The sequence below is a fragment of the Nerophis lumbriciformis genome, linkage group LG23, assembly GCF_033978685.3.
Source record: "Nerophis lumbriciformis linkage group LG23, RoL_Nlum_v2.1, whole genome shotgun sequence".
Taxonomy (NCBI): Eukaryota; Metazoa; Chordata; class Actinopteri; order Syngnathiformes; family Syngnathidae; genus Nerophis; species Nerophis lumbriciformis.
The window spans coordinates 34,542,374-34,555,217 of record NC_084570.2 but is presented as its reverse complement, the minus strand read 5'-3'; the positions used below and the strand labels follow the sequence as shown (position 1 = coordinate 34,555,217).

At 43.2% G+C, this 12,844-nt stretch overlaps 1 protein-coding gene across 1 annotated transcript; it reads left to right on the top strand.

Moving 5' to 3' along the window:
• The first annotated feature begins 6,792 nt into the window (after positions 1-6,792).
• On the top strand, positions 6,793-8,064 carry LOC140679764 (uncharacterized protein F54H12.2-like). The gene has a single exon (XM_072915844.1). The coding sequence runs from the start codon at positions 6,793-6,795 to the stop codon at positions 8,062-8,064; it is 1,272 nt and encodes a 423-aa protein (XP_072771945.1).
• Positions 8,065-12,844: the final 4,780 nt, after the last annotated feature.

Genomic DNA, 12,844 nt, shown 5'->3' with positions numbered 1-12,844 from the left:
AAGCGAGTCTTCGAGAACCGTGACCTCCAAGCAAAGACCAAAATCCTGGTCTACAAAGCAGTCGTGCTCCCCACCCTTCTGTATGGGTCAGAAGCCTGGACCACCTACAGCAGGCACTTAAAGGCACTCAAGACCTACCATCATAGATGTCTCAGAAAAATCCTCAGGATCAGCTGGGAGGACCGACGCAACAACACCAGCGTCCTGGAGGAGGCTGGCTTGCCCACCATCACTGCCACGATTGCCCAAAACCAACTCAGATGGACTGGCCATGTAGTCCGCATGCCTGACCCTCGCCTCCCAAAACAAGTCCTTTATTCCCAGCTTGTTGAAGGGAAACGGGCCCCGGCAGGTCAAAAGAAGAGATTTAAGGATAACATCAAGGCAAACCTGACAAAGTGTCGCATAGACCTTAAGTCTTGGGAAATCAAGGCAACAGACAGGACAATGTGGAGAAACCTTGTCCGTGAGGGTGCCGCGCAACATAATGACGACCTCCGCCATGCTGCACAAGACAAGCGCAGACTAAGAAAGGAGAGAGCATCCACCAAACAGGCCCAACCCAAACCCAGCACCACTACATTCCCTTGTCCACCTTGCCCCAGAATAATCGGGTCCAGAATCGGCCTCCACGCCTACCTAAAGACCCACAAGGACCAGGAAGAAGGAGGACAGTCATACTCGACCACAAGTGACCGCCGATGATATATATATATATATATATATATATATATATATATATATATATATGTATGTATATATATGTATATATATATATATATATATATATATATATATATATATGTATGTATATGTATGTATGTATACATATATATATATATATATATATATATATATATATATATATATATATATATATATATATATATATATGTATTATATATGCATGTATGTATGTATGTATACATATATATATATATATATATATATATATATATGTATGTGTTATATATGCATGTATGTATGAATGTAAGTATATTTATATATATATATATATATATTTATATATATATATATATATATATATATATATATATATATATATATATATATATATATATATATATACAGTGTATATATATATATATATATATATATATGAAAAAAGGTTAAGTCCCTACCTTATGACAAAAATGATTTACGACTTAGCTGTCAAAAATGATTTACGACCTAGCTGTCAAAAATGATTTACGACCTTGCTGTCAAAAATGATTAATGACCTTGGGGTCAAAAGGTCAAAGGGGGGTGGGGTTATGGAAAGGTCAGAGGGAGGGGGAGGAGGGGGGATACATCTTGTGTTAGAAATGATTAATGACCGTGATACACCTTGTGTCAGAAATGATTGATGACCCTAGAAGAGGTGGTGGGGTTATGGAAAGGTCAGAGGGAGAGGGGTATGAGGAGTCCCACGAGTCCCGCAGTCGTGGGAGGAGTGGTGGAGAAAAGTTGGAAAAGTGGTCAAAAGTCCTCAAAATGTTCAAAAATCACACGCACACACGCACACACACACACACACACACACATATATATGTGAATGGGTTTGGTTATAACAAAGTATTTGTTAGTACGAGCGCCAAGAGGAAATGGAAAAGATGGAGAAGCCCTTTGTTTCAGCAGCCGTGATTAGTGAAACGCCAGTTTCCATTTATAAAAATAATAAAACTTACCTGGCCGCTCCTCGCAAAAGTAGAGTTTTTTTGAAACGCACTCAAATTCCTCCAACCGAGTCTTTGCGTGAGAAATGGTGCTTGGATGCTTACGGAATGGTTGGATCTTTTGGATATGTTTTCAAATATCAGACAGGAGATATTTGCTTGTTTCAGCTGAAAGAGAGAAGAGACGAAAGCCCTTTTTCGATTGCTTCTTCGCTATCAACCGTGGATTGGGATGTGTTAAGTCTGACAATGTCCGATGTCCTTTGGCATGATCCTTCTCCGATGGAAAAACGGGTAAAAGGAAGCTTGTTTACTTACCCGACGATGGATGAGTTGAGTGAGAGAAGAATTCTGTTTAGCGCTACTTGGGAGACGAAATCTTCGGCCTCAGGTCGTTGGTTTTTCCGAGCCAGTCTCCGTGCTCCTAAAATCAGCGGTTCCTATCCGCCCCAGTTGACCGAGCCAGACGTCTTTTCCCTGGAGTCTTTCAACTCCGAATGCGGGGTGTTTACACCGGTGGTGGTCATGCCCATAGCGGCATGGCGAGAGTGTATGGGGGAAATGAAGGAGAAGATAGACGTCTTGTTTCGAAGCAGTCGGAATTGGAAATGTATGGTGACAACGAGAAGAAGGTTGGGCTTTGAGACCACACCCCCGATGGAGTACGAAAGGACCTCCCCCGCTTCAGTTTCAACCAATAACCTTCAAGGGAATACTCCCGCCGAAACCTCAACCAATACCATTTGAAAACAACCCTTCCGATAGTCTGATTAGTCGAAACTTTTTTTTTTATCGGACTCCACCCCTTTGAAAACAACCCACCCCAACAATTTTTTGACCAATCCACATCGGTTCCTTTTTTTTTGTACCCTTTAAAAACAAACCATTCCTGCAATTTTTGACTAAGCCACATTGGTTCCCTTTCTGAACACAAGGACCTCTCAAACAAGAAAATGGCAAATAAGACAATTAGACGCGTAAAGACCTGTTTTATACCACAGGACCAATTAAAACAGACTGATGAAGCAACCATGGATACAGCCATGGCTGAGATTTTTAACCCTCCTGAGACGACGGAGGATGCGTACGACGAAGAGACGCCTTCAGTCCCGCCGTGTCGCTTCAGCAGATGCCTCGGCAGACGGGGGATGAAAACCAGCGACGCTACACAGTCTTTGCCAGACAATGATGCGGAGGAGGAGGAAAAGGAGAATTGTTTCGTAAACATAACTCCTCCAACATCCCGGCCACCATCCCCGTCACTCTTGGATCCCACATTGCACATCGGCGATGAAACCGATGGGGGTCTGTTGTTGTTTTTCGCCAGCACGGTGAAAACGGCCGTGTTTCATCTCCTCAGCCAGGCCATTTGCAGGTTCAGGCAGAACGAGTGCTACGGCTGCTGGGTGAACCATCCGAGCCAGAGACAACATCCATGCCTGGAACCCTACGAACAGGACTTTCTGCTGTACAACTACTCCGAAATCGTCAAGAGTCTGCGTACGCCTAAATTCATTCAGGCCATTCAACACTTGCTGATGCTTCGTCGTATTAAGGCCGAGGATTCAAGGGTTGAAGCCTACGCCGACTCTCTGCTGTCTGAACTGGAATCTGAGAAAGATATCTGGGGGTCCATAGATGACATGTACAACGAGATGGTGACGGATGATGAAACGATTTTGGGACATTTGGATATTGTGACAGAGTGTTGGAAGAATTAAAAAAAAAGATGGGTAATTATTGGGCAAAACTTGTATACTTTGTCGAGAACCATGCTGTTATTTACCCATTGACGGATGTGATAGAAGCATTTATTCTAAAACGAGCCAGACCTCAAAAACTACAAATCATTCTTGACTATGCCCGCTCTCAGCCCACATGGGAAACTATCAGGAAAGCCGTTGTCTCTCATGCTTTGGACTTTGACATTTTTGAAATCATTTTGGCTGAATGGTCTAAAGAAAAGTCTTTTCAACCCTCACCTTGTCATGTGTTTGTTTTATATGCTCTGTTTGTTGATATGACAATGTATCGTCTGCGATGTGACATCCCCGTCAATGTTTTGTTTGAACTACAAAAACTACACAATGCGATTAAATTTACCTACGGTATACCTGTTTTACATCAAACCTTGATTATAATTTTTAGTTTATAGAAAAATGTTTTAGATACATTGTGTTGTTTTTCATGAATAAAAACAAAATGTTTTAGATACACTGTGTTGTTTTTCATGAATAAAAACAAAATGTTTTAGATACACTGTGTTGTTTTTATGTATTGTTTCTCATGAATAAAAACAAATTGTTTTAGATACACTGTATTGTTTCTCATGAATGAATAAAAGAAATGTGTACCAAGCAAACGGGGTCATTTCTCTGTGTCTTTTCACAATGAAGAAAGCTATGGAAAAAGCGTACTATACACCCGCACACCCGGGTTGTTTTGGAGGGGTAGATCGACTCCGTAGAGCTGTACAGGATGAAACGGGGCAATGTGTCAAAAGAGAAAAAGTTCAAGAATATTTAATGGGGCAGGATGCCTATACACTCCATCAACCGGCTCGCATCAAATTTCCAAGAAACAGAGTCTTTGTACCTCGACCTTTAGACCAATTTCAAGCCGACCTCTGCGACATGCAAGCCTTGGCTGAATATAACGACGGTTTTAATTATTTAATAACGGTCATCGATGTATTTTCCAAGAAGGCCTATGCGAGGTTTTTGAAGAGAAAGACCGCCGATGACGTGGTTAAAGCGTTTCAATCAGTGTTGGAGGAAAGCCAGATCCCTCGTAAACTACAAACTGACGCGGGAAAATAATTTTTCAACAAAAGTTTTCAAGCTCTGATGAAGAAACACAATATTGTACATTTTTCTACAGCCAGCGATCTCAAAGCCTCGGTGGTTGAAAGATTTAATCGTACTATGAAAGGACGAATGTGGAGATATTTTACAGCCAACAATACTAGGCGCTACCTAGACGTCTTACAAGACTTGTTAAAAAGCTACAACCAGGGATATCACAGCAGTATTAAAATGAAACCGGATGATGTGACTTTGGAAAATACCCCTCAAGTGTTTGAGAATCTCTACGGCTCAACCACAGCGCCCAAACACAAATACAAATTTGCCACGGGAGATACGGTGAGAATATCCAAAGTGAGAGGAGTGTTTGATAAAAAATATGAACAGAGTTTTACAAACGAGGTGTTTACAATAACCCGACGTCTCCCTCGCTCTCTCCCCGCATACAAACTGAAAGATTTTGACGGAGAAATAATAAAAGGTTCTTTTTACAAAGCTGAGTTGCAAAAAGTAAAAGAGAGTGAGAACAAGCTCTATCACGTGGAGGAAATTTTAAAACGACGGACGGTTGGTGGAAAAAAAAAAGTTCTAGTGCGTTGGAAAAACTGGCCCGAAAAATTCAACAGTTGGGTGGACGACGACCTCCTTACAAATGTATAAAACAATCTAATGCAGCGACGAGCCTCCCAGTCTCGAGGACAAAAGATCAACGAGCATTATGGATCATTCCTACGAGGGTTTTTACCTCACCCTACCCTCTAACGCCAGCCTCAACGTGTTTAAAAAAAACAAAAGTTCCCATTACCAGATAGATTTGACTCAACATATAGATTTAGCAGGCTCATGGGAGGTGGCCTTAACAGAGATTTCATACCCTCGCTCGTGGTATAATGTTTGTAACGGAGTATTTTATGAATGGAAAAAGAACCCCCAGCCTGCGGTGAACTCGCAAGTTTTTCATTCTTTTACCTTATACACGGAAACGGATAAGGATTCTAACAAGGGTCCTGTAAGCAATCCCCAAGAGGAGAAAGCTTATTCCATTCGGGAACGCGGGAACGCTGGAACCTATCTCACCTTCAAACGGCCGGAAGGCGGGGTACACCCTGGACAAGTTGACGAAGGGGATAAGCTTTATCCCCCTCAGGAACGCGGGAACGCTGGAACCTATCTCACCTTCAAACGGCCGGAAGCCGGGGTACACCCAGGACAAGTTGACGCCTCATCACAGGACAACTCGCAAGTTTTTCATTCTTCTACCTTAAACACGGAAGCGGATGAGGGTTCTAACAAGGGTCCTGTAAGCAACCCTCAAGAGGGGATAGTTTTCCGTCAAGAAATGAGAGGAGGATGTTACGAGAATGTTACACGATTCATAAATGAGCTGAATGATTCTTTACAAAAAATTGACCCTGGTGTGAGGATAGCCTTTGATGACGTTAAAAAGCGAATCTCCTATCTATCAGGGGATCAAACTCATTTTCGTTTTCCTCCTCCCCTGGCTTACATCATGGGAGTGCGACCTGGAAAGTGGATCAAGTTTGACCATGGATGGGCCCCCTATCCATTGGATATAAATGCCGGTTTCTACCACCTTTACTGTTACAGTGACGTGGTGCGTCCTCAGATAGTAGTTGAGAATCGTGAGTGTACAAGGAGCTTACGGGGACATTGTCACCAAGTATTTTAACCCTGCCTACTATTTACCCGTCTCCAAAAATCACATTGAAAACATCAGGGTGGAGATTAAATCCGATCAAAACAAATACGTCGACTTCACCTTTGGCAAGACCATCGTGAAGCTCCACTTTAGATCCGTCAGAAAGTAAAAAAACCACCAACATCGAGAATGAGTCAACCCCTGCACAACCCTCTATGTTTAGTGGGATATTATGAAAGCCAAGTGGGGGGTTCCCTCCCCGGTTTCGCAGGTTCACCTGTGATGTACGGGCGTGGGATAGGCTCCGTATTTTTGAGGCTGTTTCGTGTTTCTTGTGAAAAGAGGTTTTGCCCTGGCCAAACCTCATCTTAAAACAGCGGCGAAAAATATCGCTTCCGACGTGTTCAGCCATACCGTTGGAAAAATGGGTCGAGGAGTACAAGACGGATCAGGAGGAATAATGGTCCTGGCTAGACAACCCAGAAAGAGACCGCCGGGGCGACGTGTCTCCAGGATTGATAAAAAACGCAGACGCCTAGGGGAAAAAAAATCAGTCGGCAAAAGGTTTACAAAGAGAAGGACCAACGACGTCTCGAGCGATATATTTTAAAAAAAGATGGCTCTTTTACATCAAAATTCGTCCGAATGCACGATGGCCAAGTTGGATTTATTTTCAGCTCCTATGACTCAAATGTCCATCGACGATAAAACCTACACAAAAGTCCTGCCTCTGTCCGCCATCACCGACGGGGGCCCTATTGAATTTTTCATCCCGGGAGAAGGTGAAAAGTACTTGGATCTGAACGACACATTACTTTACCTGCGGGTTAAAATCACCCGCGCCGATGGAACAAATATCCCCCTCGATGCAAACGTGGGTCTCATCAATTATCCTCTAAACACCATCTTTAGCCAATGCGATATTATGCTAGGGGATAGACTGATTTCTCAATCCAGTGCCACTCACCCCTACAGAGCAATAATTGAAACACTACTAAACTATTCTGAAGCCACCCTCAAAAGTCAATTTTCAGCCGGGTTATTTTACAAAGACACCGCCGGCTCTATAGACTCTATAGTAGGCGTGAATGGGCCCAACAAAGGGCTTAACATCAGAAGCGCTTTCACGGCCGAATCTAATGAGGTTCATCTACTGGGTCCGCTTCACGCCGACATTCTTTTCAGTGAGAGACTCCTTCTCAACTCGGTGGATGTGAGAATCAAACTCACGCGTGCCAGCGACGCCTTTTGTCTCATGGGGGCTGCGGACGGTACTTTTCGTCTGAAAGTGCTGGGCGCCTCTCTCTTCACAAAAAAGGTCACCGTTTCTCCGGCTGTACGATTGGGTCATGCCTCCGCCCTGCTCAAAGGAAACGCCCTCTACCCTTTGTCACGGGTCAGCGTGAAAACGTACTCTATCCCCGAAAATTCCAGAGTATGCACCCAAGAAAATTTGTTTTTGGGGACGATGCCTAAATACATTGTTCTGGGCATGGTGAACCACGAAGCTTTCACCGGAAGAAAAGATCTCTCCCCCTTTAATTTCCAGCATTTTAATGCAGAATACGTCACTCTCTGTCAAGCGGGAAAACAAATTCCCTCCAAAGCTTTCCAACCTCAATTTAACCAGGGGGCTTCGGTCAGAGAGTTTTACAACATGTTTACCGCTACAGGGAGGCATCTGAAGGATTTACCTCTATGCATCAACAGACAAGATTTTGAACGAGGGTATTCGTTGTTTGTGTTCAATCTCAATCCGGGGGAGGACAGCGACGCACTGTCCAGGGTTTCTAACGGAACTTTAAGACTGGAAATGAGATTCAGAGTGCCCTTACCCAACACGGTCACTCTTGTGGTTTATGCGTGCTACGACTCTATTTTGGAAATTGATTCCAAACGACAAGTGCTGGTGGATTATTATTGATGACGGAAATGAATAACCATCAATTGGAGAAGCTTCTGCAACATGTGTTGGGGGATGTTTTCTGCGGTGTATGGGCCTCGGATCAACTCGTCTCGCTGACTCGCTCCTTCACCCCACCCTCCTACTTTATCGTCAACACCCACAAAGGACATCGGCCGGGGGAGCACTGGTTATCGATGACTCTGGAGGAAGATGGGACCGCCACTTTTTTTTGATTCTTATGGATTTTCTCCCGATTTTGACTACTATCCTCGGAGCATTTTGAGCTTTTTGGAAAATCGTTCTGAGCGGATATTGTACCACAACTTTCAGCTTCAACACCCTTTGTCCGTAGTGTGTGGTCAACACTGTGTTTATTATCTGTACCATCGATTTTGCGGACTGTCTTTTGAACAAGTTTTGTCTTTATACGACGATGATGTAGTAAAAAATGATCTAGAAGCATATACCCTGGTTAAAAAATTGCAAAGTTGTACAAGTTGGAATAAGAATAATAGTAGTAGTTGCAACGCACAAGCTGTCTGTTGTTTAGAAACGTTTTTGAATCGTTGAAATGAAATGAAAATGCTGTACACAATGCGTTTGATGAATAAAAACATTTTATTGAAACAAAAGTTTTGTCACATCATTCAAGGTTTAGCCAATGCGGGGACAATGTCACTTTTTTACTTCTTCTTTTCCTCTCAGGGGATAGAAATGTTTCTTTTTTCACAGCAACCCGTTTCTCCTCTTCATTCCATGCCGGTTCAAACTCTACCCCCACTTTTAGACGTCTGTATTGATCTCGTGCTACGGGGTTATGAATGGTTGATGCGGGGATGTTTAGCTCCGTCAACACTGTTAAAAAATTTCTCCATCCCTTGGGCGGGCGGTTCTGCGGTCTTTTGATCCGTTGCATCAGATGTTTTAGCAAATCGATCATATGAGTTCCTAGTAACGGCATTCCGTTTTGAACAAACTCTCCTTTGATGGTCCACCCCATGCCATTCTCGGATAATTTTTTCATAATGTACTCAGCGTTGTTACGATCGCGTTGAGGGAGGTTTTTTATAACTTGGATCATCGTGACATCCTCCGACTCCCCGGCTGTGTTCCTTGGTTTATCCATCTTTTCAGGGACATTCCACGGGTCGTTTGTCGAATCCTTGTGTAAAGTCACAGTCATCTTTTTTTCCTCACGTTGCCCCTGCTTCACCAAACTAAGGTATCTCTGCATCAGGGTGTCGTATATTTTTATTCTTTCATGAGGATTCATTCCCGGTTCGTTTAAGACGTCTCTCATTTTAGCGTCCAGATCATCCTCCGCCGAGTGTCTGATGGTCTGCTCAGATCAATTCAGACGATTTAATTGTTGGGGAGATAGGAGAAAAATTTTTTGAGCCTTTTTCATCTTCAACCTTTTCCGGTCAATCCTCCGATAAGACTCCCTATAAAAGGTACGATTGTAGAGAGCAAAGGTAAAAGAAAACCGCCCGACTGTTTCATCAGAGTCTGGCGTTTGCGTTTCAGTCCGGTCCTTTTATCGGCCAGCAGTCTGATGATTTTCTTTTGTTTTTTAAGTTTAGCAAATTGAGACTGAGATAAGGGCACATTACCCTTCAAAATATTTAAAGCAATTTCACACAGCGTCTGGATAAAGTCTGGAGAGCCATAACTCAGAATGTCTCGACGTTTTTGAGGCGAGGCATGGTACAGAGCTTTTAACATAGGTCCGTTCCTTTTTACACGCTTTGACATTTTCAAATTATGTTTTCGGCACGTACACAACGGGCCACTGATGCGGAAGCAAACCCGACCTCAGTCTGTATTGTTCTGGACAAAAATGTGTCAGGTCAACCACTAAATACCCATGAGCATCCAAAGTTGCATCCGCAAAACTTTCCAAGAAAAAACTTTTTTGCGAGGGGAACATTTGTTGAGCCAAGACGTTAATCTGCAATCTTTCCCTCGGGTTCTTAAACAGTATCATATAATTACAGTTTAAGCTAATTGTGCGTGAAAATTTACCTTGATGAAAAACATTCTGGGTCAGCATCATAACGCTCATATTTCTATGATGTCTATACTGAGTGAAAATTTTCACCACTTCTGGATGATTGGAGGCTTGGAAAATAACATCATCCAAAATGACCAGATGAGTTTGATCGTCCGGAAACAAGTTTTCATCTTCAAAAGAATCAGGCAGTCCTTTCACAAATTTTATTTTTTATTCATCTTTTTTAGTTCTGCATAGATGGGTTGAAAAGAAATATAAATCCACACAATATTATTGGGTACAGAGTTCATGACGTGTTCACAATTTTCCAATATACATTTTACAAAAAAAGTCTTTCCACAACCGCTAGGCCCTACAACCAAGCATGAAAAAGGTGTATACAATCTAGGATCAAAGTCTACTTGTTCCATTTTGTCCATTTTTTTCCTTCTCTAATACCCAAACGGTAAAGTTTTCCCGTGAGGAAAGAGACGTCTTTTGTCATACACTACTCTAAACTTCTTTTCGAATGAAGTGTTTTTTAAAAGGAAGCCCCTTTTATCACGAGCAATTTGATGATGAGGCGTGTATATCTCACCCGTTTTCTCTCCCTGTAGATATCCCTCTACCAAATCTTTGACGCTGTCAAAGTTGACCCTCTCGCAACATTCTCTGTTTTGAGTAATTCCCTTGGCACGCAGCACAGTTTTTTTTACCCCGTAGGGTTTGGTAGGCATAACTCTTTGGACCGGCAGAGGCAAATTCTTGAATGCTGTCGCCCCCCAACTCATCCGTCAAATCCCCTAGATAGGAGCCCGTCTCCAGAGAAGCTTCCCCCTCGTTTACCGTGTAGATTAAACTATCGGTGTCTGTGTAAAGAACTCTCTCTTGCAGCTTCTATAGGTAACCATACATTTTCAAGCGTGCGTAAGCGGTGGTAAAAGCGGCGATAAATACATTGTTTGTGTTACCAGGAAGCACCACGCTGTTTTTGCCGTATCTCCACTGTACCATAGCAATCTTATCGCAGAGAGAGGAGAAATATTCAACCGTATATTTTCCTGAAAATACAAAGTTGTAAAATTCTTCACTTTTTTTCACCAAGGTGGTCTGAGTTCTATTGTGCCTCTCCGCAAACTTTCCCCAAAGACTGTTTAAAAAGAGTTTTGACATTTGTCTCTCGGCGGGGTTGACCTCGATTTTTGCAGCATCCAACAGTATTCCCTGATTTTCACGATATTCGCGAATGTACTTTTCCCTGCTTTCTGCATCGACGGCTTCTTTAGGATACCCCGAAGCTTCTTGCTTCCCCTTTAGAAAAGTTTGAACGTAACCCGTAAAGACGCTACCGCTCTGCTTTTCAAAGTGCCATACCTCCGTAATCTTATCGACTCTGTACCCCAACTGCAGAGCTTTGTTGAATTCAACCGTGACCCAGACTCCCGTCAGCGCCCTACCTTCCTCATCATGCTCACAAGGTCCCTGTTGGTTATTGTTTTCGGCGCATGTGCGACAAAGTGTAAACACTAGTTTGCCTTTGGCCGTTCTGTAGGGTAGCACTGGAAAATAGAGACCTCGAGGAGGGTGAACGATAGCTCTGACCAGACCAAAATAGTTTTGAACGTCCTCAAAATCCGTGTGAATGATGACGGGATGACCCAATGGGTAAGGAAATGCGCTGTTGACGTACGGGTAGAGAGAGGTGACATCCTCATACAATACACGCTGCTTCTCACCTGCCGTGTGCCTCAAGCTGAAGGCACTCGTCCTACCCCCAAAAAGAGCATCTCGAGGGATGAGAGGTTCGGGGAAATTGTGAGTTTTGAGAACGTTTATCACCCTGGGTTGTGATTTTTTCATCTCATTCCACTCGTGCTCTCTGATGATAATGATGTTGGCCTTGTGGTCGCGCTTTAACGCCTCCATTTTTTCCTCGGCAACCCTGTGCAACTCTTCATAACGAGTGTTTGTCAAAGGACATACGGCACTGGGTTCAAAACACGTCGGGCATCCGTGATAAAAACATCCCTGAAATTCCCAGACAAACGGTTTGTCGCCGATTACAGCAAATCCGTCTACAAAGTATGACCCCATCTGTTTTTCTCCTTTGTTTAAAGCATGCTGTATAAAAATTCCACGACGATGCGCCTCCCATTCTAACCATTGAATGCTGGCGTGCGAGTTTTTTTTACACGTCCCTTGGTAGTTATCCGGGGAAGGTATGGCTAGAGAGTCTGGTTCGAGGAAATTAGTCACAAACACCTTCATGCAGGCTGACGCTATGGTGATACGGCTAAAAGGATCAACATGCGTCTCATGCATAAACTCAGCTCTAAATTTGAGGCATCCTGCACGAAGAACGTCGACGTCGTTTTTGCAGTATTGTACCGCTTGTTTTTGAAAATCAAAGACCTCCCGGCTCTTTTTACGATACCACGTCTCAAACTTGTCCCGCTCGTCGGCCGTCATGCGTTCTACTCCGTAATTGCTGATTGGGGGGTATTTTCCTACATAGTTTAAATGTTCCTCCGAACTAAATTTGTGAGGAAAATACCCCTTGGACCAGCAATCATCGAGTCCCAACGCTTTAGGCATGGCACTGAGTGGCATGGTAAGAAAGGAAACCGAGTCAATGTATTTTAGCCTAAAATCACGGTCTTCAAAACAGAGAACTTTACTCCCCTGCATAATGATAGAGGGAGCTATGCCCAACTGTACCATACCACTCAGAATCAAGTATCCGTCAAATCCTCTCGAATTGTGGGCGATAAATGTAGATTGACGATAACAAGCTTTCCTAAAATG